At 42.8% G+C, this 26,052-nt stretch overlaps 1 protein-coding gene across 2 annotated transcripts in view; it reads left to right on the top strand.

The window, feature by feature from the left end:
* Nucleotides 1-3,756: 3,756 nt before the first annotated feature.
* Nucleotides 3,757-26,052, top strand: part of HMGXB3 (HMG-box containing 3) — a 58,822-nt gene continuing 36,526 nt past the window's right edge. Inside the window, exons 1-8 of one of the 2 annotated variants that reach the window (XM_082835468.1) lie at nt 3,757-4,168; nt 6,835-6,973; nt 7,855-8,029; nt 11,605-12,102; nt 13,252-13,350; nt 19,248-19,379; nt 23,733-23,879; nt 23,976-24,151. In XM_082835468.1, coding sequence (XP_082691594.1) covers nt 6,837-6,973; nt 7,855-8,029; nt 11,605-12,102; nt 13,252-13,350; nt 19,248-19,379; nt 23,733-23,879; nt 23,976-24,151 — 1,364 coding nt within the window. In that variant the 5' untranslated portion in view covers nt 3,757-4,168; nt 6,835-6,836. Of the gene's footprint in view, nt 4,169-6,834; nt 6,974-7,854; nt 8,030-11,604; nt 12,103-13,251; nt 13,351-19,247; nt 19,380-23,732; nt 24,152-26,052 lie in introns of both variants that reach the window. The other variant, XM_082835467.1, reaches the window with a different exon arrangement.

Genomic DNA, 26,052 nt, shown 5'->3' with positions numbered 1-26,052 from the left:
GGCGGTCACAAAGCACCGAGGTGATCAGCCACTCATTAAACAGATCCTGTGTCATCCACGCCTGCTGGTTGGCTCGGTAGTCACAAGGGAGGGAATGGACATTCTTGAGGCAACGTGGGTTGGCTGACCTACCAACAATCAATGGTCTCATTTTTTCAGTCCCTGAAGCATTGCAACAAAAGAGTGCTGTCAACCACTGCCTTGCTTTCTTGCCCCCTCTACAATGGTCCCCTTTAGCAGCAAGTGTGTGCTGGGGAAGCAACTGGAAAAACATTCCTGTCTCATCAGCACTAAAGATATCATCTGGGCTGTAGTCAGCAATTAGTTTTATAATTTCCCCTGCATGCCACTCATTAACCTTATCTATTCCTAGACCATTCATTAATCTGTCACTATGCTCTCTACAGACTGCTTTCAAAGCAACTCCATGGCGATCATGAAATCTGTTCAGCCAGCCCACACTTGCTTGAAAATTGTCATAGCCAAGCATGTTGGCCAAGTTTAGTGCTTTTTTCCGAATGACAGAACCAGTCACGAGAACGTTTTTGGCATGGATTTCTTGAAACCAAGCAAAAACAGCTTATCAATGTCGTCATAAAGAGCATTCCTCATCCTTTTCCTCTGAGGTCCCACAGATGCCTCCCGCACCTTTTCTTCAAATGTGGCACGATCCTTTAAGAATGTAGACAAAGTAGAAGGAGTGATTCTGAATTCTTTTGCCACATCGCCTTTCCTCTTGCCTGAGTCCACAGCTTCCACAACTTTCATTTTCTCCTCTGGGGAGAACTGCCGACGTTTCTTGTTCCCCTTGTTTGCCGTATCTGTAGAATGAGGGCCGGACCACAACTACCAGGGCTGTGTCTGTTCCTCCTCTAGGCTTGTTTTGCCACAAGTAAGGAAAGCTGAGAAGACAAAATGGAGTGCCTAACAGGAACCAAAGATAATGGATTCCCCCTAAAAGATGGGTTCAGATTTTTAAAAATTGTATTAGAGAAATGATAATATAAGGCCGAAGCCAAGAGAAGATAGGATCGTGCTACTGACTTTTTGTAGAGGTTATTTATACAGACTCATAGAATGTTTGAAATAAAAGAGATACAGTCTAGTTTACTTAAACTTTCTGAGCCTTTGTAAAAATAATAACAGTGTCTGGTCTGTCTATTGTGAGACTATATTGAAGTAACAGATGGTAAAAGAGCTTTGCAAATAGCAATGCATTGTATAAATTCAAGGAATTATTATCTGGCTCATTTTAAAGATACAGAAACTGAGGCCTAGGGAAGGGGCCTACCCAGGTTCATACAGCTCAGATGTCTTGACTCAGATCAGTGCTATTTCTGCAACTCCATAGTCCTGCTTGAAATTCCACCACAGTGAGATCTTCATAGCTCTATCGCTGCTTGGCTTGGAAGGATTTTTCATTGCCGGAAGATGTTTCTCATAGCCACACATTCATTTAATAAATATTTACAGGTGCCAAGTGGCAAGGACACAGTGAAGAACAACATAGTCAAGGTCCCTGCCCTTATGAAATAATACAATGTGGTGTAGGGACATAATAAGTGAACAGGTAAATTAGTTAATTACAGAGTGTGATATGTGCTATGAAGGAAATAAACATGACCCAACAGTAGCAGTTTTGGTAACTGCCTGCTTAAACCTTTTATCATGAGAGTCCTCAAAGAACAAGGGAAGCTGCTGTGCTTCAGGCTGTGACTGCACCTTTTTAAGGACTGACTTTTGTCACTACCCCCACACATCTGTCTATCCATTCATGGCATCCTCTGTGTGCTAAGCACTGTGCTTGATGCCAGCCATACAGAGATGAATGCAGCATAGTGCCTACCATTAAGGGGCTTACCAGGGAAGACAAAACTAGAGTATGGAGTGCTATAACAGAGGTTACAGAGTACTGTGGACGAGAAGACAGAAGTGGGATGATCAACTGGGTGGGACACAGATGGGCAGTGTACTTCAAAGAGGAAAAAATATTGATGTTGGGACTTAAAGTATAAACAAATAGGAATTCATGAGATAGAAGGAAACGTGTAAAGGCAATGAAGTACTATAGAAAATAAAAAGACGTGATCAGGAAAAAAAAAGTCTTTGGAGAAGAGAACAAGGATCTTGGGACAATAAGATGCCTTTGGAGTTTTGTTTTTTGTTTTTGGAATGACATGATCAGATTTGCACTTTAGAAAGAGTCTTTTGGTTGCAAGGTGGAGAACCTAATAGGTAAAGTCCATTTTCCTAAGAGGTGGCCCTAAATCTGAAGGTAAATGCAGGCTAGCCTAGTAGGCCATATATAGTTGGGATATGTTAATTTGAGTGCAACAAGAAGCTCCTGGAGGATTTTAAGCAAGGAGAAAGATGACTGCTGTGTGAAGAATGGAATGGAAGGGTGTCAGAGAAAAAGAAAGAGACTAGTTACGAGGCTGTTGCCGGAGTCCAGATGTGAGATAATGGTGGCTTGGATAGAGTAATAGTGAAGACGGTAAGAAGTAGTCAGTTTGGGACTATGTTTTTGCGGATCTTGCTGATGGACTGGATGTGAGGTGCAAGAGGAGTCAAGGATAATTCCCAGATTTCTGGCTTGAGCACTGAGCAGTTGAGTGGATGGTGATGCCATTTACTGAAATGAGAACCAATTATTGGTCCTTTGTAATCATAATTTGTTACTTTCCATGCTTAATATCGCTTACATGTGGTAGGACTGGGATTCAATCCCAAGGAGGCTCAGCACAAAGCTAGCATCCTGAACACTACAGAGTGCTATATAGCTTGTTCTGGGAACAACCAGTACTGAGAAGAGATGTGGAAGGAATGAATCAAGAGCCAAACCAAAGTCTTGTAGGTCGAGATAAGTTTGAATTTTATTCTAAGTAAACAAGAGGACACTGGAGGGTCTTAAGCAGAGAGTGACCTAATCAGGCTTACAGTGCAAAAAGATCAATTTGCGTGTTGTGGAGAATAGATTGTAGAGGGAAAAGAGAGGAGATGGGAAGAAATTGCCCCAGTCCAGGCAGGAGATGACGGTGACTAGGAGAAGACTGGTGACGGTGGTAGATGGAGAAAAGTAGGCAGATTGGAAATGCACTTGCAAGGTAGTGAGGGTGAGGGGACTTGTACGAATGTGGCACCATCTGTGACATTGGCGGGAAGGGACAATACAATGCTTATCTGATTCCAGAGCCTCTCCACATGGTCATTCAGCTCCGTTTGAATCACTCACTACCATTACTGAGTGTGGGACGGTGGGAGAGACGGATTGAGGGCAGATTACTGGGGTGAGGAGGACGTCTTCATGCGGCACTAAGAAGAACCCTGTCCTGAACAAGCCGGGACAGAGTGAAGAGGACTGGGGGCAGGCCTTGAACTCCGTGCTGGGACGGTGGTGCTCGGGCTCTGCAGGCCAGACGTGGCTTTGACAGGCGAGGCGGAGCCTCGACCCCTCACGTTCGCCACAGCCCCGCCCTATTTACCTGAACGCCCTACGGCAACGCCCGGGGGCTGAGGGCGTCCACCGTGGGCGGCCGCAGCTTCCTCCTCCTCCCGGAACCTCTAGCCGGAAGTAGTCCGTCCGCCTTAGCGGCCCCCTTCTAAGTCTCTAAGCAGTTTCTAGGGGCCCGCCCCTCAGCCCGGGCTGGACTGTTGCGCCTGCGCAAGGGGTCGCAAGCAGTCACGCGCAGCCGGCCGCTTCCGGCGCGCAGCGAGGGCAGCCGGGACGGGTTTTCCTAGCGATCCGAGGTGTGCTGCTGCTGCTGAACCGGTGCCGCGGCGACGCCCGTGTGCCTGCTGTCTTCCTCGGGCTCCCCGGGGCTTGACCCCCGGGGCTCTCGGCAGGCGTCGGTGAAGAGCCTGCAGAGAGAACCTGCGCTCCCACACCCGCCCTCTACAACCCCATATCACGACTCCGAGGAAGGGGGGAGAGAGGGGCTGTCGCGACTCCGTGCCGTGTGTCGCCGGGCGGGGCCGCGGGGCCGGGGCTCCTCTAGCCCCCGGGATGCGCGCGCGAGTCCTCGTCTCCACTTCCTTGTTGCCACTGCCACGACTGGAGCCGCCTCTCTCCGACAGCGGGGAGCGCGAGTGCGCTGGCCAGCCCCCCCGTCGAGCCCCCTGGCCGGGCGCCTCCGGGAATGTGAGCCGCGCGGCTTGCACGCTTCTCCGGGTAAGTCCCACCTTCGAGCGCCGCGCCGCACCGCAGCGCACCGGCTGGGCGCCCACGAGCCGGGAGCTGCGGCTCTCTGAGCCTTGTTGCCTCTTCTACGAAGTAGGAGTAGTGAGCCTTAGTTTCCACCTCCCGCATTCGGTACCTTTGGGACATCTAAGGCCCGTAGGCCGACCATGGCCGACTGCTGAGCTGTCAGAAGCCATTTAATGAGGTTCCGAGGAGGATCTGATAGGACGGTGAAAGCGTGTCACAGATTTCAAGTACTGCCTTACTTCTCTTTTACAGATGAGAAAACTGAGGCTGAGAGTAAGTAGATTGCTCAAGGTCATAGAGCTCTGTGCGCGTCCTGTTAAAATGCGTAACTTAAATTTAGTACCCTGATTTTCTGCCCTCCAGAGCCCTTTGTTTTAACCTTTATATTATCGTGCCTTTTTTTTTTTTTTTTTGCATTGCTGTACTGAGGCCTAGGATCCGAAAATACTCGTGGACCCAGGCTTAAACCGGGCTACTCAAACAAGCCAAAACTCAGTCTCTTCTTGCCCCTACCCCAATATGATTGTAATGACTTTGTTTTCTAATTTGTTTTGTTCTGGGTGCTAAAACCCTGTATGTCATTCTTTACAGAAGCTGTCCTGCAGTATTGCTTTTCTCTGCAAGACTCAAGGGCTGAGAAGTCAATTATGAAAGGCAAAAACAGCACATCCCCACATAGCCTTGATTTGAACCCTAGCATCCCTTACCCAATGAAGGCACTGGCCTATCTCTTACCGAGCCAAGTTGTGGGTTATGTTCTCCAGAGTTGCACTATAACAGAATGCAGTGGGGTTCTTTTGTTGTTGTTTTTGTTTTGTTTTCCAATGGGAAGGGAAATCATTTAGACATGGTACAGAACTAGAAAGAACCTTAGGAATAACGTGTTCTTAGCCTCGGGTATATCTTTGAAATTATAGGTGAAATACCTGTCTGCATTTTCTGGGAGAGGGTTTTTCCTGCTTTACAACATTCTCAAAGGGATTCTTGCCTCTCAAAAAGTTAGGAGCCACTGATTTCAGCCTCTTCAGTCTCACTTGAGGAACAACTGAAATTTAGGGAGGGGAATAGACTTATCTGAGATCGCATGGTTAGAATTTAGACTTGGATCCTGGTCTCCTGACTCAACACACAGTACTTTTTTTCTCATTGTACTTTATCAGATACCTCATCATTTGTGGAGTGAGTTCTAAATGAGATGTGAGTAGGCCTTGTAATACACTTATCAGTTCTGTATTTACTTACACAGCTCCTTCTTCCCAGAATCCTAAATTATCTTCTGACAGATGTCCCAGAGCAACTATATTATTTCTCTCTCATAAAATTCAAGTGGTTTTTGGGAGCCTTTCTCCATCCAAGGATTGAGTCTGTGGGTAAAACTCCAGCTTAGCGTGTGGCCACAAATAAACGAACTCTTCTTGAACCCAAGGATTGAGTCTGTGGGTAAAACTCCAACTTAGAATGTGGCCACAAATAAACTAACTCTTCTTGAACTAGTCATTGAATTTTTTTAATGCCTTCCTTTCCCTAGGAAAAGCTATTAGTAGGTTTTCTGTTTCTTAGGCCAGTGCTAGAGAGTTAATATCAGTCTGTCAGATTACTGTTTAGACCTGAGCTGTTCAGTACCGTAGTTGCTGACCATGTGTGGTTATTTAAACCAATTACAATTAAATAAAATGAAATCAATTGAGTTCTTCAATCACACAAGCCATATTTCAGGTGCTCAATAGCCATAAGTAGCTACAGTATTGGAGCAGCACAGATGAAGAGCATTTCTGTCATCACAAAAAGTGTTTTGAACAGTGCTGGTTTAGAGGGTTGTGGGTGGAGATGGGAGCAGTATAGTATAATGGAAGAAGGCTCACAGTTGGATTTTTGAACTAAAAAATCTGCCTTTCAAGTTCCTGGGTGTGGTGGCCTTGGGCAGGTCGTTAAGCATCTCAGGCAGAGATGATTCATCTTTAATAATGAACCCTTTTTGTATAGCACTATTCTCAAATGGAGTTATGTCCTTGAGCCTTATCACTATAAGTGTGGTAAGGTGGGTGAGACATCTCTTGTTAATGTGTGAGAGAATTGAATCTAAAGCAGCTAAAGGACCTGCCCAAAGTCATACAAACTGGCAGAATGTAAAGAAACTTGCTACATATTGGCACTTAACACGTTTGAATGAATGAGTGAATCAGTGAAGCATTTTGCTTAAGGTGATGCCATGAGGGAGTGTCCAGAACTGACTCCTGGCCAAGTATTTACCTGTTACCATATGGAATTCTTGTAATGTGGGGCTAATCTTTGAGTTGAAGGATTACTGAGCATCCCATGAGTGAATAAAAGTGAAAGGGCTCTCTAAGCTAGTGATTCCAGGTTTGCCTAGTCAGAGGACTCACCAGGTGCACGTGTTAAGCACATGGATTGCCACACCCTTTAGTGATTCTGATTCAGAAGGGCTGAGGTGGAACCCTGGAATCTGAATGTTTAGTAGGTTCCCCAGGTGCTTCTTAGGATCCATCTGATGAGTTTGGCAAATGACTGCGTCTTAAGGCCCTGGCAGAGAGAAGGATCATTGGATCAGGAGGCCGCTCTCCCCTTTAGGGTAGGTTCTTGAACCTTGTTTATGTTTGACTTTCCTCTAGCCATGGATGCATCATATGATGGTACTGAGGTAACTGTCGTGATGGAGGAAATTGAGGAAGCCTACTGTTACACCTCCCCTGGGCCACCCAAGAAGAAGAAAAAGTATAAAATACATGGAGAAAAGGCCAAGAAACCCAGGTTAGCCAACACATTTTGATAGCTGGCATTTATAAACAGAAGCTGCTTGGAGAGCTGTGTTGAAGAAGACTTTAGCCTGTGTCCAGTTTCACTGAGAGTGCCATGTCATTTGTTGAAGTCTCCTGATGGGCAGTGGGGTTGGGGGGAGACGGTGATTGAGAGTGGGAAGTGGCCGATGGATGCCAGCAGTTGCCATTCCTCTCCAAATCTTGGTCGCGTTTCTAGGCTTTAGCAGGAAATATACATACAAATGGTGGAAGCTCGCTACAAGAGAATCACTGTATTTATTATTAATGCCATTGTTATTTAAATATTTAATTAGGACATCAATAAAAATTTGGAATTACAAACAGCGCAAATGATATCTATTAAGAATATCCAAATTGCAGCTCTAAGCTCCCTCTTAACTGTGAACACTCCAGACTTCTTGCTGAGGCTCCCAGCACTGGGTCACTTTGATAGTTCTGCTTGCTTCCCTCTCTCCGCCTTGGCGAGGTGCTGTTGACCAGTGAGATGACCAAAGGCTGTGTAGAAGAGTAGGGTGTGAGTGGTAATTAGTTCTCTAATTAACCTTTTCCTGAAAGTGGAATGACGGGACACCTTTATCTATCTTTGCCCATGTTGGGATTTAAGCCCTGCAGAAAATGTGGTCATGGAAAAGTAGACCAGACAAGCCTTTGCTTCCACGTTTCTGGAGGGAGAAACCTCCCCCTGTTCACCCTTTGGGGGTGTTATTTAAATGTTTCTTTGCTTCAGTCTCTATTTAGAGAAATGCTTTTGAAGTGAAAAGCTAGGTTTTGTATTTAGCTCTTCACTACTCAAACATTGTAGTATTTACTGGTTGAGTGAGGGAAAACCTTAAGAAGTCCTTGCTTCCTCAGGTCTGCTTACCTTCTGTACTATTATGACATCTACCTGAAAGTGCAGCAGGAGCTCCCCCACCTCCCTCAATCTGAGATCAATAAGAAGATTAGTGAGAGTTGGAGGCTTCTCAGTGTGGCCGAGAGGAGTTACTACTTGGAGAAAGCCAAACTAGAGAAAGAAGGTTTGGATCCTGTAAGTAATTTTTTTTTTTCCTCTTCTTCAGCTAATACCTCCATTGCCTTAGTGGTGAGGCTTTGGGGAGTCCAACCCCCTGTTCTCCGGTTTCCTTCTCTCTTCTTAGGAAAACTTTGAATTGAGTCATTTTTACCTTTCTTGAGTCTGATATTATCTGCTTCTTTTTTTTTTTTTTTTTTTGGCTTCGCTGCGTGGGTTGGGGGATCTCAGTTCCCTGACCAGGTACCAGGTATTGAACCCAGGCCATGGCAGTGTGCCAAGTCATAAACACTGGACCGCCAGGGAACTCCCTGTCTGTTTCCATTTCGGTCATGCCCTGCACTCTCTTTACTCTTTGCTTGCAGCAGTACATGATCTCCAGTGAGCCTTAGGTTCCTTTTCTGAATTTTAGCAAAACTTGGAGCCACTTGTCCTGGTGGGTAGTCAGTGTTATTTTTCTTTTATAGAGTAGCTTCTACAGGCATTTTCCCTACACCATGAATTTTCATGTTATCTATTGAGTGTGAGTATAATTAATTTGTGTTGTGCTCACCACTGTCAGTTATAACGTAATCAGCAATTAGGCTTGCAAGTTTAGAGGTAGACACAGCTGCTTTATTTAAGGCAACATTCTTTTGTTACCACTGGTGACTGGTGGTATTGAACTGTGCTAGAAGGAAAAGTGGAAGGCTAAAGGTGAAATTGATGGAGGACATTGAGCCTCTGAGTGCTTGGATTAAAGAATAAGCAAGGAAGCACTTAGGTTTGTGTCTGGCAGCCATTTTGTTATTTCTAGTTCACAGGAATAAAATGGACTGACAACTGTTACCACTGCTGTTTTTTTTTAAATTTATTAATTTAATTAATTTATTTATGGCTGTGTGGGGTCTTCGTTGCTGCGTGCAGGCTTTCTCTAGTTGCGGCGAGCGGGGCTACTCTTCGTTGAGGTGTGCGGGCTTCTCATTGCGGTGGCTTCTCTTGTTGCAGAGCACGGGCTCTAGTCACGTGGGCTTCGGTAGTTGTGGCACGTGGGTTCTAGAGCGCAGGCTCAGTAGTTGTGGCTCCCGGGCTTCGTTGCTCTGCGGCATGTGGGATCTTCCCAGACCAGGACTCTAACCCATGTCCCCTGCATTGGCATGCGGATTCTTAACCACTGTACCACCAGGGAAGCCCTGCTGTTTTTTTTTTTAAACTGAAATTCCTGCAGGAAAAATAACCTTGTTATTGCAAGCTGAAACCTTTTAACCTTAACTCCTTTTTTTTTTCAATTGAAACAGTTGTCTCTAACTTCTTTTTTTATAATGAAGAGCAAAGGTTCTTCCGGAATGCAACAGCTATGTTATAGCAGAATGGGTTTTATTTCCCTTAGTGGAGCCCATCTGCCACTGATTATGCCATTTAGATTATTTTGTCCTTGTCGGCTTGGCATTTACCTTCTTGGAAGAGCTTTGGGTTACCTATAGTCTTGGAGATGCCACTCTGTACTTCTCCTCTAGATGATTTGTTTGTAAACTGTGAGTCTAGGAAACAATCCCTGTGGAGAGGGGGAGGCGGAGTCAAGGAAAGGTACACATATTTTTTTTGGTTTCTCCATTATAAGGTCACAAACTTTTGGCCCATGATATAAGAAAATTTTACCTAATCTTGGAGTGATATGGTTTTTAAAACCAGACACTAATATAGGTCCTTATTAAGGCTTTTTTAAAAAAAATTAAGTAGATCATCTACAATGATTTTTCCTTATCCATATGTAAATTTATATCTACCATCATCTCTACCACTACCCCCAAGATCATTAATAGACTAGCTCTAATATTAACTAGCTGTAACCTTGGAAGAATCACTTAACCTTTGAGTCCTGCTTTCCTCATTTGTAAAATGGGGATAATAGTATCTATTCACAATGTTTAAAATGGACAATGTAAAACACCTAGCTGAGTTCTGACTTGGTGAGTAAATAACACTCTTGAGTAGATTAAATGTCCAGTGACCATGTAATAAGAAAAGGTGGCATTTAATGAGCATCTGGAATGTACCAAGACAGGCTTTATATGCTGTTTGACCTCTCCCTGATTACTTGGTGTACAGGTGGGACCCTCCTGCCTGCATACTTAGGGAGCCTGTCAGAGGCCTTGGGGCAGCCCTTCAGGTCTCCTGCCAAGTGGCTGGGCCCATGGTTCCAGTGTCATTCCTTACAGTCTGTAAGATGACTGCCATTCATGCTGCCCTGGTTTCTTGTGCTTGGATTTGTTGATTAAGTCCAGACCAACCTATGTATTTGCCACCATTTAGTCTTGTTCTCTTGACCTGTCTGCTTCAAAGCGTGACTTGAGAATATCATTTCTTCATTATCTCTCCAGTAAAGGCTCCATAAAGGATTTGGACAGTCTGCTTTCATGTTTCATCTCAGTGCTGCTTTTAACTTTCATCTCTGAGTGCTTCCTTTGTACCCTAAGTAGGCTCATTGACTTCTTGCTTTTGATTTATTTAAGGATCCTTTTGTAATTGACTTAGTTCCTTTTAAATGATGCTTCTGAAATTATTTTTTGGTCTGTTTAATTTCAGTTCTCACTTATCTGTTCATTTTGAACTTTTCTATCTTCCTCATTGGGTAACGTTCAGTTTAAATTGAAAAAAATAAAAGCACCTTTTTCTTGGTGCCAGTTAGCCATGCAGGGCTGTGCTTCTAGTACCTGGTCTCCTTGCTCCTTAGAAGACCTGGCCTGGAGTCCCACCTTTACTGCTTACTAATTATGTGTTTTGGGAAAGTTTATCCTCAAGCTTCAGTTCCCTCATTTGTGAAGTGGGAAAATAATAATAGTACCTAACTTAGTAGTATTGCTTTAAAAGTCAGGAAATTATTTTCTGAACCTTAAGATCCTAGGTCATTGTTAATATTTATATTCTTCTCCCTCCCCATCACCTCCCAATATATTCAGTGCTTATCAGATAACCACTTCCCTATACACATTCTCTCGTGAAGCCTTCTTATTGATTGATAGCTTTGTGATCTGTTCATTCTCTTCTTTGCAAGTCTGGAAGAAGCCAGTGATATCAGAATCCTTGCTTGCTGCCCTGAGATCCAACATGGCCTGTTGGTTTGTATTTGATGCTTTTAAAGGTTTCACTGAGCGTTATACATTCTAGTATCTAAGTCTTCAGCTACTTTGGAATCCTAAAGTATCAAAGCTGGAAAGGAACTCATAGATAGCCAGATTCAGCTCCCTCGTTTTACAGATGGGGCAGCAAGGCCAAAAAAAAGGGAAAGGATTTGTTTAAGACTATGCCAGACCTGGGATTTCAGCTCACAGTTTAAGATGCCAAGATCAGTGCCCTTTCTGGAATCTAATCCACGTTCTCTGTCTCCTATGTGATTGAGTGAGTAAGTTACATTGGCTAAAGTGTGATTCAGATGGAGATGACATTGCTATTGGCAGAGGCTGACCCTGTCTAAGTCTTAGGTCAAGAGAATGGAGTCTTTCTGGTTCCTTTGCAGAAAAAAACGAAGAAAAAAAGGCTTATAAGTATATATCTGTGTGGTCTTATTCCATTTGTCTCTGCTTGTCTCCCCGACCTGGCTTTTTCATCCTCAGAACTCTAAACTCTCTGCACTGACCGCTGTGGTTCCGGACATCCCAGGTTTCCGCAAGATCCTCCCTCGCTCAGATTATATCATCATCCCCAAGAGCAGCCTGCAGGAGGAGCGGAGCTGTTCTCAGCTAGAGCTGTGTGTGGCCCAGAACCAAATGTCCCCTAGAGGACCATCCCTTGTGTCCAACACTGCCCTGGAGACAGTGCCCAGCCATGCAGGCATGGCAGAACAATGTCTGGCTGTGGAGGCCTTAGCTGAGGATGTGGGAGCCCTTGCCCAGCCAGGTGCTGTACAGGAGATCACCACCTCAGAGATCCTCGGCCCAGATGTGCTCCTAAATGAGGCTTCCCTGGAGGTAGGGGAGAGCCACCAACCTTACCAGACAAGCCTGGTAATTGAAGAGACCTTAGTGAACGGCTCACCAGACCTCCCCACTGGAAGCCTGGCTGTGCCCCACCCCCAGGTTGGGGAGAGCATGTCAGTGGTAACAGTCATGAGGGTAAGTGACTTTGGTTCTGATGATTTTGCTTTACCTGGGATTGTTAAAAAGGCAGCTAGCACCATGCAGGGTGATTCTGAAATAGTGGTAAGTAAGAATACTGGTGTGGCACTTCTAGTTGGACTGCAGTTCTCTTGAACCTTTTTGTCCCCAGGCTTGGTCCAAGTCCCCAGGCTTCAGTTTCTTAGGCACTCTCACCAACTCCTCTTGCCCAGTATAGCCAACATTTTCTTCACATGAGATAAGGTACGTTAACAGGAGGGATGGGGTTGATATTTGGGCTGTCCATGAGTCAGAGCCAGGATCTGTTTGGCTATTAGTATTAGTTAGAGTTTCATGTTTCCTTAAGATTGTTTCAGCAAACACAATGGCACCTTGAGCTGTTCAGGAGAATTTTTTTAAATAGTCTTGTTGGGCACAGAGTAAGTAGGAAGAAGGAAGTTCTCTTCAGGGCCAGGTTGATGGGACTAATAGCTGAGAAAAAAGAGGGAGGTATCTCCCCAGTGGCTTTTCTGTCATGCCCAGTTGAGGAGAAAGAACAGTGATTTCCGTGATTCCACAGCCTGGTCCCCTGGAAGTGGAGAGTTGGGGAGCTGCCACCATGCTATTACTCCGGGTGCGATGGCATCCTCAAAGAGGTAGTTGTTCTGCTTAGGCTAAGAGGACCAGCATGCGGCGGCCCCTATGGCCTAGATGGATGAGAGCAGATAGCCCTGCAGAGGATTCTGTGCCAGGCGTAAATCTGTTTTATTACTTGTTGCCGCAGTGCTGTTTATGATGATGAAGCATGCCACTAGTTAAGGCAGATTAATAGGTCGCTAAGAACATTTGACAGGGTCAGAAGAATTGGGTTCTTTGACTAACTGCTTATGTGATCTAGGAGTTCTGAGTCTCTTCAGAACCTCAGTTTTCTCATCTGTAAAATGAGGATAGCACATTCCTTGTGGTACTGGTTTTCTCTGTCTCTGTTTGTTCTTAATTAAACTTTTATTTTGAGATAATTATAGATTCATTCATTTTTTTGATGTGCCTGTTGGATAAGCACATTTTCTATGGTTATTGGACTTGATTGGTCTTCAGTGTTGTGGATGGTCCTGGGTGTTCTTCACTCCATCTCAATAAAACTTTCTTCTCTCCATGTACCTACAGGATTCCAGTGAGATTAGCTCCTCTGCGCCAGCTGCACAATTCATCATGTTGCCTCTTCCTGCCTACTCGGTTGTGGAGAACCCCACCTCCATCAAACTGGTCAGTGTGTGGGGAGTTCAAGGAGATTAAGGCTCCATAAGAATTCTCTTCCAGGTAGTTTTCTAAAAGTCTTAACAAACTTAGGACATTGGGACTGGCAAAGATCTCAGAGGTTTTTCTGGTTCAGGTATTCTTAACTGGGGGTGAGGGAGTGGGAGAGGGTCTGTGAATGGACCTCTGCAGGAACCTCCTCAAGGAGGTCCAGTTCAATGGACCTCCATGAACTCCTCAAGTTACATACAAACTTTTCTCCTTGAGAGAGTATTTTCCTGGGATAGGTTCCATGGCTTTTATCAAAATTTCTGAAGCAGGGCTTCCCTGGTGGCGCAGTGGTTGAGAGTCCGCCTGCCGTTGCAGGGGACACGGGTTCGTGCCGTGGTCTGGGAAGATCCCACATGCTGCGGGGCGGCTGGGCCCGTGAGCCATGGCCGCTGAGCCTGCGCGTCCAGAGCCTGTGCTCCGCAACGGGAGAGGCCACAACAGTGAGAGGCCCGGGTACCGCAAAAAAAATATATAAATAAAATAAAATTTCTGAAGCATACGTGTTTTAGAAAAATTGAGGGATCACTGATCTAATTCAATCCTGTTATTGTGCAGGTTAGGAAAAAGGTCCAGAGAAGAGAAAGGACTTGTTCTCTCTCTGATTCAAGGCCACTGGGCTGCAAAACAAGGCAGAACGAGGACCCTGGGTCTTTTGATTCTCAAATGTTTTTTCCATCACACACTGCAGCATGTGGGCTGAGATTTATTCCTAAATATCTCATGTTTCTTTATGATATTGTAAATAGTATTTTATTTTTAAAAAAATATTTATCTATTTGGCTGCATTGGGTCTTAGTTGCGGCATGCAGGATCTTTCATTGCAGCACGTGGGCTTCTCTCTAGTACGTGGGCTCTCTAGTTGTGGCCAGTGGGCTCTAGAGCGCCCGGGCTTAGTTGCCCCACGGCATGTGGGATCTTAGTTCCCCGACCAGGGATCGAACCCACGTTCCCCGCATTGTAAGGGGGATTCTTAACCACTGGACCACTAGGGAAGTCCCTGTAAATGGTATTTTAAAACTATTTTCAATTTCTAATAGTTCACTGCTAGTATATAGTAATACAATTGATTTTTTCCTTATTAAACTTGTGTGCTGCAACTTTGCTAATAAACTCATGTATTCTGCTAGCCTTTTCGTAGATTCTATTGCATTTTTAACATAGATGGCAGTGTTGTCTGCTAATAGTTTCATTTCTTCTTTTCTGATATGGATTCCTTATTTCTTTTTCTTGTCTTATGGTTTTGTCGAGGACCTCTCCAGTACAGTGTTGAATAGAAGTGGTTAGAGCCGATATCTGTGTTTTATGCGTCGTCTTAGGGGGAAGGTATTCAGTCTTTCATCATTAGGTTTAATATTGGCTGTAGGTTTTTCAGAGATACCCTTATCATGTTTAGGAAGTTACTTTTGCTGGGAGCGTTTATCAGGAATGCATGTTGGATTTTTCAAATTTTTTGTGTGTCTTTTGAGATGGTGGATTTTGTCAAAATTTTTCGTGTGTTTTTTTTTTCTTTTTTAGTTTGTTAATGTGATTAATATGATTTTTCAAATGTTAAATCAACTCTGTTCCTGGTACAGACTCCACTTGGCAATGATGTATTATCCTTTTAATATATTATTGGATTTGATTTGATAACATTTTGTTCAGAATTTCTGTATCTATATTCACGAGGGATATTATTGGTCTCTAATTTTCTTGTATAGTGTTTGTCTTGTTTTAGTATCAAGGTAGTGCTTACCTCATGGAATGAGTTGTGAAATATTTTCTGCTTTTCCAATTGTTTTTGGAAGAGTTTTGTGTAGTACTGGCATTATTTCTTCCTTAAATGTTTGGTTAGAATTACCAGTGAACTTATCTGGGCCTGGAGATTTCTTTGTGGGAAAGTTTATAATGGCAAGTCCGATTTTTAAAATATATATAGGACTATTCAGATTATCTATTTTTGAGTGAGCTTTGATAGTTTGTCTTTCAGGGAATTTGTCCATTTCATCTGAATTGTCAAATTTATTGACATAAAATTGTTCAAAACATTCCCTTATTCTTCTTTTAAAAAGCTGTGGTAAAATATACATAACATGAAGTTTACCATTTTAATCAATTTTAAGTGTACAATTCAAGTGCTGTTAAATATATTTACAATGTTGTGCAATCATTACCATTATTCATTTTCAGAACTTTTTCATCTTCCCAAACAGAAACTCTGTATCTATTAAACAGTTACTCCCCATTCCCCACCCCACCTGTTTCCACCCCAAGCCCTGGTAATTGCTATTTTACTTTCTGTCTTAGTATTTGTGTGTTCTAGGTACCTCAAATAAGTGGAATCATGCAAATATTTCCTTTTTGGTCTGACTTTTCACTTAGCATAATGTTTTCAGGTTCATCTATCTTGTAGCATGTATCAGAATTTCATTCTTTTTTATGGCTGAATAATATTCCATTGCATGTGTATACTATATTTTTTTATCTATTCATAAACATTGATGGACATTTGGTGTGTTTCTACCTTTTGACTATTGTGAACAGTGCTACTATGAGCTTTGGTGTACAAATGTCTGAGTCCCTGCTTTCAGTTCTTTTGGGTGTATACCTCAAGAGTACAGTTGCTGGATCATGTGGTAATTCTATGTTTAAAGTTTTGTGGAATTTTTATCCTTTTAATATCTATAGAATTTGTAGTGAGTTTACTTCTCCATTACTGATACTGGTAATTTGGGTCTTCTTTCTTTTTTCCTGATAAGCTTGGCTAGAGGTTATTGATTTTATTGCTCTCAGAGAACAAGGTTTTGGTTTCATTGATTTTCTCTATTGTTTTTCTGCTTTCTGTTTCACTCATTTCTATCATTCTTCTGCTTACTTTGGGTTTAATTTGGTCTTTTCTAGTTTCTTAGGGTAGCAGCTGAGGTCATTGATTTGAGAGCTTCTCTTGTAATATAGCTGCTTAGTGCTTCATTTCCCTCTAAGCACTGCTTTAGTGGCATCCCCCCCCAAATTTTTTTTTAATGAATTTATTTTATTTATTTATTTTTGGTTGTATTGGGTCTTTGTTGCTGCGTGGGGCTTTCTCTAGTTGCAGGGAGCAGGGGCTACTCTTCACTGTGGTGCGCAGACTTCTCATTGCAGTGGCTTCCCTTGTTGCGGAGCACAGGCTCTAGGTGTGCGGGTTTCAGTAGTTGTGGCACACAGGCTCAGTAGTTGTGGCTTGTGACTCTAGAGTGCAGGCTGAGCAGTTGTGGCTCATGGGCTTAGTTGCTCGGCAGCATGTGGGATCTTCCCGGACCAGGGCTTGAACCTGTGTCCCCTGCATTGGCAGGCAAATTCTTAACCACAGTGCCACTAGGGAAGCCCATCCCACAAATTTTGATACGGTACAGTTTTCATTTTCATTCAGTTCAAAGTATTTTCTAACTTACTTCTTTAACCCATGAGTTACTTAATTATTTTCCAGATATTTGGGATTTTCCAGGTGTCTGTCTTTATCAATTTCTGATTTGATTCCATTGTGGTTAGAACTTTGTATTTTATAAGGCCTGAATCCTTTTAAATTGATTGCAGTTTATTTTATGGCTCAGAATATGGATTGTCTTGATAAATGTTCTATGTGCACTTGAAAAGAATATGTATTCCTGCTGTTGGGTGGAGTGTTCTATACATTTCAGATTAGGTTGAGTTGATTGATAGTGTTCCTTGATTTTGTATCCTTCCTGATTTTCTGTCTACTGTTTCTGTCAATTATTGAGAGAAAGCATCCATCTGTCATTGTAGATTTATCTGTTTCTTTTTGCAGTTCTATTAGTTTTTGTGTCATGTATTTTGACTGTTATTAAGTACACAAACATTTAGGATTGTTACGTCTTCTGGATAAACTGAATGCTTCTTCATTATGAAATGACCTTTATCTCTGGCAGTATTCTTGCCTATGAAATCTACTTAGTTCTGATATCAGCCTTTCTTTTGATTATTGTTATTAGCAAGGTATATCTTTTTCCATCCTTTGACCTGTTTGTACCTTTGTATTTCTACTGTACCTTTTTTGGTAGGCAGCATATAGTTTGGCTCTAAGAGCAAGACCTATCTGATGATCTCTGCCTTTTAATTATAGTATTTAGGCTGTATGTATTTAATGTGATTATTAATGTGGTTTGGTTTAAATCAGTCCTCTTACTATTTGTTGTTATTGTTTTGGTCCTATCTGTTTTGTTGTACTTTCTTTTGAAATAATTAAGTATATTTTATGAATCCATTCTATCTCCTTTGTTGACCTATGAGCTATTAACTTTGTCTTGGTTATTGTATTGGTTTCTTTTAGGATTAATAGTATATAGCTTTAACTTGTCACAATCTGTCTTATCCTCTAAAACCCCTGCTGTGGATAAACAATACTTTCTTCGATAAGAAAGTTGTAATAAGCTAATTATTTTTCCTGAGCCTTTCCTGTTCTGGAAATTTGTATTCTTTCATGGTTTAATAAGTGTCAGCCAAGCTCTTCTAGAAATACTTAAGAAGGCAGCATCAGCCTTGAACACTAGCACTATTTCCTAAAGTCATTTCTATAAGTTGCTGTTCAGGAGTATTTCCAAATTCATGGGAATTTATTTATAGCACTAACTTTGCTCTGAGGGTGTATTCAGAATGAATATTCCATGTGGGGCCACAGTCTGAGAAAAGATAAGATACAATGTTTTACCCATTAATAATAGTCTCACAGACTTTTTGCTCCTCAGGATATATCCATTAAGCAGAAAGGGCAGGTGATTTTACAGAAGAGGAAACCAAGGGCCCAAGAGCTAAGATGACTTACCCCCAGCTCATTCAGTATGTCAGTGACAAAATTGGAACCCAAACCCTGGTCTCTTTCCTTGGTGCCACACAACTTCACACTCATCTTTGACCTGCTATCACTGTCATAATCACCTTTTCCTTAGGTGTTCTGGCCAGAGGTAGCCTAGAGGCAGCTTGGTGTTTCCCAAGGGAAGTTTTTGCTTTCTGGCCAGGCTAGGCAGGTTGGGATTAGTAGCTGAGTAAACCATAAGCGACAGAACAAATCTGACAGGGAAGTGTTTTCTTTCCAGCATTAATCAAGAAATGGAGTGTGGCTAATTTCTATTTGGAGCTGAAATGTAATACATTCTGTTCAAAGGGAAATCATCGGAGATGGTGCAAGCCAGTGGCTGAATATATTTGTATGCAGATGATCAAATTCTGTGGAGTGTCAGAGGACCTGGTTTCAACTGGAGTTCCCTTTCATTATTTTAGCGACTGGACTGTTTTTTTATATCTTTGAACCCTAGGTCCTAGGTTCTCTGATTTTTAACTAACAAGAATGAAGAAGCAAATTCTTTGAAGTATTGAGAGCCAGAGGGTGCAGCAGGATGCGTGGAAGTAATCTTGAACAGGAATCAATAAGATCTGTCTTCTAGGTCTAGCTCTGTCCTTGAGTCACTACATGATTTGAGGCAAAGCATTTAACTACTCTGAACCTCAGTAGTAATAATACTTCATAGCATTGCTGAGAACATTAAATGAGATATTGGTAGAGTGTTTAGCACTGTGTGGTACTTTGCTTAATTAATTGCAACTCTTCTTACCTTTATACTTCTGGTACCTAACTCTGTAACCTTGGGTAGCTGTCTTTCTTCATTTGAATTCACTTTCTCCATTTCTAAAAACTGAACTAGTTAGTTGTATCTTAGGACCTTTCCAACTCTGACCTTTTAAGATACCATGAATTGGCTAACCTTCTGCAAGCTGGTATTCTCCTGGCATTGTTGTGGTTATAATGGTCATCAGGATCTGACAGAGATTAGACTGTGGTGTTGATTCTGACTTGCTCTTTTTTATTTGTTTTTTAAACACAGACTACTACGTACACCCGACGGGGCCATGGGACATGCACCAGCCCAGGCTGCTCCTTCACCTATGTCACGAGGCACAAACCACCTAAGTGCCCTACCTGTGGTAACTTCCTAGGAGGGAAGTGGATCCCAAAGGTAAAGTTCATTGGCCATCACTGCTTTGGAAACCCCACAAAGTAGGCTTATTATTCCCTTTAAGAACAGATGACTTAAATTAATATTCATTTAATTTTCTGACGACACAAATAAGTCAGTTTCTTTCTTTTTGAAAAGAAAGAATAAAACGTTATCCGTAATCTCATACCATCCAAAGAAAAGCTATTGTTAAGATTTCAGTATATTTTCTTCCAGTCTTTTTCTGTGGATATACAAGTTCTGTATCTTGCCTTTTTTTCCTTTAACATATCATGCCATTAAATATTCTTCAAAAACATTATCTTTAATTGCTTCATAGTTTTCCATGAATGACTACACCACGTTAAATCATTCATTTCTTGTTAGGGTTACATTTTTTGTTGTTGTTGTTTTTGTTTTTTTGGTTTTTTTTTTTGTTTTTTTTTTCCCTTTTGCGGTACGCGGGCCTCTCACCGTTGTGGCCTCTCCCGTTGCGGAGCACAGGCTCCGGACGCGCAGGCTCAGCGGCCATGGCTCACGGGCCCAGCCGCTCCGCGGCACGTGGGATCTTCCCGGACCGGGGCACGAACCCGTGTCCCCCGAATCGGCAGGCGGACTCTCAACCACTGCGCCACCAGGGAAGCCCTAGGGTTACATTTTTAACAATCCACCCTCCACACTGACTGCTTAGCTATTCACACGCACAGCGCACATCTCATTGCCTAGCTCAGAGTCCTTTTAGTTTCATATAGTTCCTATTAAAAGTGGAGGTCTTTAACCCGATATTCAGGTCTCCCATAGCTTAATGTTCCAGATGTATACCTCTGTCTCCAAATAAATGATGCTCAGTAAATAAATGAGCGTTAGAGCTGAGCCCCTGTGACGTTCAGTTCAGCACATGTTCGTTACCTGTTGTATGCTGACTACGTGAATCATACATACTTGCCACATTTTTTATATAAATTATTTAGGGACAAAAGGACTAGAATAGTCAGGTGGTTTTATAGAGGAGATGGTTTGGAAACATCAGTAGAATTTGGGTAGATAGAAGAGGAAAGAAGGCGTTGTTTTTGTGAAAATAGCTTAGGTTAGGATTGTGTTCGTCATGTGTTTGACTCATGGTCCAAACTCATTTCTGTAGAGAAAACTTAAATAGCAGCATACTTAAGTTCCTTTGGGCGGTTTCCACAGAACAACTCTCAGAAAATTACTGGATGGTGACTTTTGCCCTCTGGCTGAGTGTTGGAGTTCAGGATAGCACCAATTTCGGAGGCAGAATAGGTTAATAATTAAGAATACAATTCTGGAGTCAGCTTCCTCAGTTCAAACCCTACTTCCCAAGTATTTAGCTTTGTAACCCTGGGCAAGTCATTTTATGTCTCTGTTCTTGATTTAGGCTTCCTTTCATTTGTAAATGGAAGTTAACAATAGTGCCTACCTCGTTAGGGTTATTGGAGGGGTCAGATGAAATGATCCATGCGAAGTGGATGGCACATTCAATCCTCAGTAGCGCTTCACTGCTTCCATTGTTGGCAGCAATATAATTAATATTAACAGCAACAGTAGAGACAATTAACATTTCAAGGGGCAGGAAGTACCTAGGGCCTTGTGGAGTTTTTAGTGTGCACTGTGAAGCTGTTTCATTTATTCCCACCCTAATTATTCTCCCAAAATGTACTTCCCCAGCTGCAGTAGGAAGATTGAATTGGATAGTTGTTGGACTCCTCCTTGGTCCTTCTTCACTGATGCACAGCAGGTCTGTCAAATGACCTTATTTCTGTGCTTTTGCATGAAAGAGTGTAACCGATCCTATGCCTAGTCTGCTTCAGATTCTGTTTTTACTTTGGTTTTCTTTCCTTTTTCCTTTTGTCTTTTTTCCCCCTTTGATTGAATAACTTTTGAGCCATTCTCTTTTTGAGATCAAACTCATGACATGAAAACAGTTTTTTTCTTAGCTACTTGTCCTGTCTTTACTTGCTAAGTCAGAATATTTTTCCCAAAGGTTTTTGCAAGAATTACCATGTAAAGAGCAGATACTGTGATTTCTAAATCTCATAGGAACAGAATACCTGAGTGTGAGAAGAAAAAAGGTAACAATGTAGCATCAATGCACTTAAAATTTTAGAGATAAAGGTGACGTTGGTTATCAGCTAGCTCAACTCCCAAATTTCCAGCTAAGGAAAAAGAGATTCAGGAGAAGTGACTGGTTACATTCACATTGCTAATTATGCTGTCGCCTTTTCCACTAAACCATACTTCTCAGGCATTGCTGTGCTGTTTACCTGCAGAATCTTAAGATTTCCTGAGTTCTGATTTTTGAAAGAGCAATTATAAATAGTTTCTAAAAGCTCCAAATGTGTCCATGCCAGTCAGGAAATGACTCACCTTTTCTTATATTGTTCTGGAGTTCATACTGGCTAAAATTAGCCCAAGAAACGTGGCACAGTTCCCAGTGAGTTGGATGGAACAAAAGATGGTATATAAGGCTCAAGGTATGGTATATAGCTCAAGGCCTCATTACTGTGGGCTCTCTGATAGCAGTAATTGAGGTCTCTGATCGAGGAACTGGTAGTATTTGCCTTCCATCTTGAAAGAAAGTGACATCTAAAAAGGGTAGGCTGAGTTAAGGAAATGTGAGATCACCAGCTAGAGTTTTTTGCTCTGATTGCTTAAATATCCAGTCTTCCGGCAAAGAATTTTTGTCTATAGCCTACTTAGTGGGCAGTGTTCTGCTCAAAGATCTCATCTCAGGGGTTTAGTTTATCTTGTCTCCTGTTTTTCTGCTGACTCTTCCTTCTTTAGCAGTCAGTAAGCTCAGTACAGTTTACTTGGAATTTTTCTTGTCCTCATGGTTTGTAATTGTGTGTTAGAATCTGAGAATGCTTTACTGGAGATTTCTTAAGGTCGTCTATATTGATTCTTAACCAGAGGCACCGTGTTGCCCAGAGGGACTTCTGAAATGTAAGGGGTTTTTGATAGTCAGTGACTGGGAGATAATACTGAAATTTAATGGCATTGGGCACAGATGCTGAATTTCCTGTGAAGTGCAGGGGGTCCTGCCCCTCCACCATGAAGAGCTGGGCCACCCAAAAGGCTATCTTGCTGCTGTTGACAAACACAGAGCTCTCTTATTCCATAATGGGAAATGAGGAATCAGATGAAGCTTGCCTTGGGTGACATAAGCAATTAGGTTGAAGCAGAGCCTAGACAGAGTGCAGCTTTTGTGTTTTGTCTCCTAGTTTATAGTGCCTTTCACTATTCACGTGGAAGGAAAAAACCTTTGAGACCTACCACAGAGATGAACACTGTTAATTTTTTTTTTTTTTTTTGGCCGTGTTGGGTCTTCGTTGCTGCGTGCAGTCTTTCTCTAGTTGCGGTGAGCGGGGGCCACTCTTCGTTGCAGTGCGCGGGCTTCTTATTGTGGTGGCTTCTCTTGTTGTGGAGTACGGGCTCTAGGCACGCGGGCTTCAGTAGTTGCAGCATGTGGGCTCAGTAGTTGTGGCATGGGGGCCCTAGAGCCCGCGGGCTCTAGGGTGCAAGCTTAGTAGTTGTGGCCCTCGGGCTTAGTTGCTCCGTGGCATGTGGGATCTTCCCAGACCAGGGATTGAACCCATGTCCCCTGCATTGGCAGGCGGATTCCTAACCACTGCACCACCAGGGAAGTCCACTGTTAAATTTTTTTAAGTGTTCGTGTGTACATATATGTATGTAAACCTCGGGTCTGTCTGAGATAGCAGCAGCTGGTATTCTTAGTGAGTCGGAACCTTTTCTAGCATGTAATTAATGTGTGTGATCTGATTTGACCCAGTGAGAAGTTTGTGGTGTATGTGTAAATCAGCCTTACGCTGACTTTTAGGACTCAACCTGAAAAAGTCTGGGAAAAAGATGAGAGTTTTCCCCAGTGGAGTTGGAAGCATTCAGTCTTTGCGACATTGTGACCACATTGTGATTAAGTGAGTCTCATAAAGGGACCACCAAGATAAACAACTTAATACTTCTAGGCCCAATATGGCAGTATGTCAGCCTCTTTGTAGACATAAAGGAGAGGGCCTTGAACAATCAAAGGTCGAGGTAAAACAATGTCAGCATTTGTTCGCTGAAACCTGAAGAAACATGTCGTTAAGAAATTTATTAGAATAGGCTTATCCTAACTCGGACATTGAATACAGTGGTGAAAGGGAACTGGAATCAGAAGACTTAGGTTCAGGCCAGTTTTATACTTGGGACCTGAAGTCAGCCTCTTCCTTTCTCAGCCTCAGCTTCTTATATGTTGCTCATACATTATTGTTACAAGGGTCAAATGAGAGAATATTTGTAAATGTGTTGTCAACTGTAAAATGCTATATGCATGAAAGGTTTTCTTTTTTTTTCTAGGAAAAGCCAGCCAAAGTCAAAGTGGAATTGACTTCTGGAGTCTCCTCCAAAGGCTCTGTGGTTAAAAGAAATCAGCAGCCTCTCACCTCCGAGCAAAATTCTGCTAAGGAAAACTCTTCCAAACTGACTCTGGAGAACTCAGAAGCTGTAAGCCAGCTCCTAAGTATAGCTCCTCAAAGAGACGTGGGTGAGGAGAATGAGTGGGAGGAAGTGATCATCTCAGATGCCCATGTTTTGGTCAAGGAAACACCTGGGAATCGTGGTACAGCAGTCATTAAGAAGCCAGTGGTCAAGAGTGGTGTGCAGCGTGAGGTCTCTCTGGGGACAACTGAGAATGACAGTCCTGGACTAGACGTGCCACCACCAGCTGAGGGGACCAGCACCTCCAATTCACTCCCTGCTCCTAAAAAGCCTACAGGGTAACCCAATGTGTTTATTTTTTTCCCCCATTTTAAAAAATATTTATATATTTATTTATTTATTATTTTTTTGGCTGCGTCAGATCTTAGTTGCGGCACATTGGGATCTTCTGTTGCAGCGTGTGGGCTCTTCGTTGCTGTGCGCTGGCTTCTTTCTAGTTGTGGCGCGTGAGCTCCAGAGCATGCAGGCTCAGTAGTTGCAGCATGCGAGCTCTCTAGTTGTGGTGCGCAGGCTCCAGAGCACGTGGGCTCTGCAGTTGTGGCATGCGGGCTCTGTAGTTGTGGTGCGTGAGCTTAGTTGCCCCGCGGCATGTGGGAATCTTAGTTCCCTGACCAGGGATCGAACCGGCGTCCCCTGCATTGCAAGACGGATTCTTAACCACTGGACCACCAGGGAAGTCCCCCAATGTGTTTATATATTACCGCATTGTGTTTAGAACAGCAGCTTGCGTAGTGCCCTGTGTTTATTTTGTCCCATATCCTTACAGCATTCCTGAGAGAGACAGCAGAGCCCAATTCATGGTTTGTATTTTAGAGATACAGAAGCTGAGGCCTAGAGACATTTATTTGCCTGTCCTCCTATACTCTGCTGTCTATTCATTGCTGTCCCGTCCCTTATACATCTCTTCTTGTCATTCTCCCTAAAGCAGTTATTACAGAGTCTTGTTGGTACAGGCTGTGGGCAATGTTACAAACCTAGTATCCAATTCTGGATACTGCATTTGAAAAAAGAAGCCTTATTAGGGCATCTTTATATAATAATGATTCCTGTCCTGGTGGTCAGAGAACTAAATTCTGGTTGTGACTCTGTCCAGGGCTTCTGTTTGACTGTGGGCATAGTCACTTCATACCCATTTTCCCCTCTGAAAAATCTTGAGTTGGGTATTATAAAAAAGAATCGTATCCTCAATGGCTGACCACACAGCCTGAAAAAGGTTGTGTGTAAAGCTTGCAGCCCAGTGCCTTGCAGATAGGAGAGGTCCGTAAGTGTGGGCTGTTTTTCCTCCCTTCCTTGAAGCCTTTCTCACCTTAGAGGCTTGACTGAATTCTCCATGTATGTAGCTCCTTTACAGAGGCAGCTATGGTCTTAAAATGGAAGGCTCTTTTTTGTTTATATCATCGGTTCTCAAAGGGGAGCAGTACCCCAGGGGACATTGTGGCAATGTTTGGAGACATGTTTGGTTGATACCACTGGGGAGGGAGTGCTACTGTCATCAAGTGGGTAGAGGCCACAGGATGCTGCTAAACATCCTACAATGCACAGGACAGCCTCTTGCAACAGAGAATTATTTGGCCCAAAATGGTAGTAGTGCCAAGGTTTAGAAATTCTGGTTTATATTATTACGAGTAAAAAAACTTTTATTGTTGAATAGAAAATACATTCACATAGTTCAGACTGAAAAAGTGTAAGGAATATATACTGAAACAAATCTCCTTTCTGTCCCATCCTTGGGTGCTCCATTCCCATTTCCCAGAGACAATATTCCCAACTTTCTGTGTTTTGGGGGATAATTTTAAGTATATGCAAACAAATAGGAGTGTAATGTGTGTTTACAATTAATATCGTTAAATTTTAGAAGTCAAGATGTCGATGTATGTATGTCACGCTACCATTTGTGTAAAGAAAGGTAGGGAAAAAATACATGTGTGTACACACACATATATATATATACACGTACATAGTTGACTCTTGAATAGACATGGACTTGAACTGCGTGGGTCCACTTACACGTGGATTTTTTTCAGTATGTATGTACTACAGTACTACATGGTGTGCAGTTGGTTGAATCTGCCAGATGTGGAACCCTGGATATGGAGGGCTGTGAAGTTATCAGCGGACTTTTGACTCCGTGGGGGACAGTGCCCCTAATACGTGCTGTTCAAGGTCAGCTGTGTGTGTG

Source organism: Leucopleurus acutus, assembly GCF_964270905.1.
Source record: "Leucopleurus acutus genome assembly, chromosome: 3".
Lineage (NCBI taxonomy): Eukaryota > Metazoa > Chordata > Mammalia > Artiodactyla > Delphinidae > Leucopleurus > Leucopleurus acutus.
This window is presented reverse-complemented; position numbering and strand designations above follow the sequence as displayed.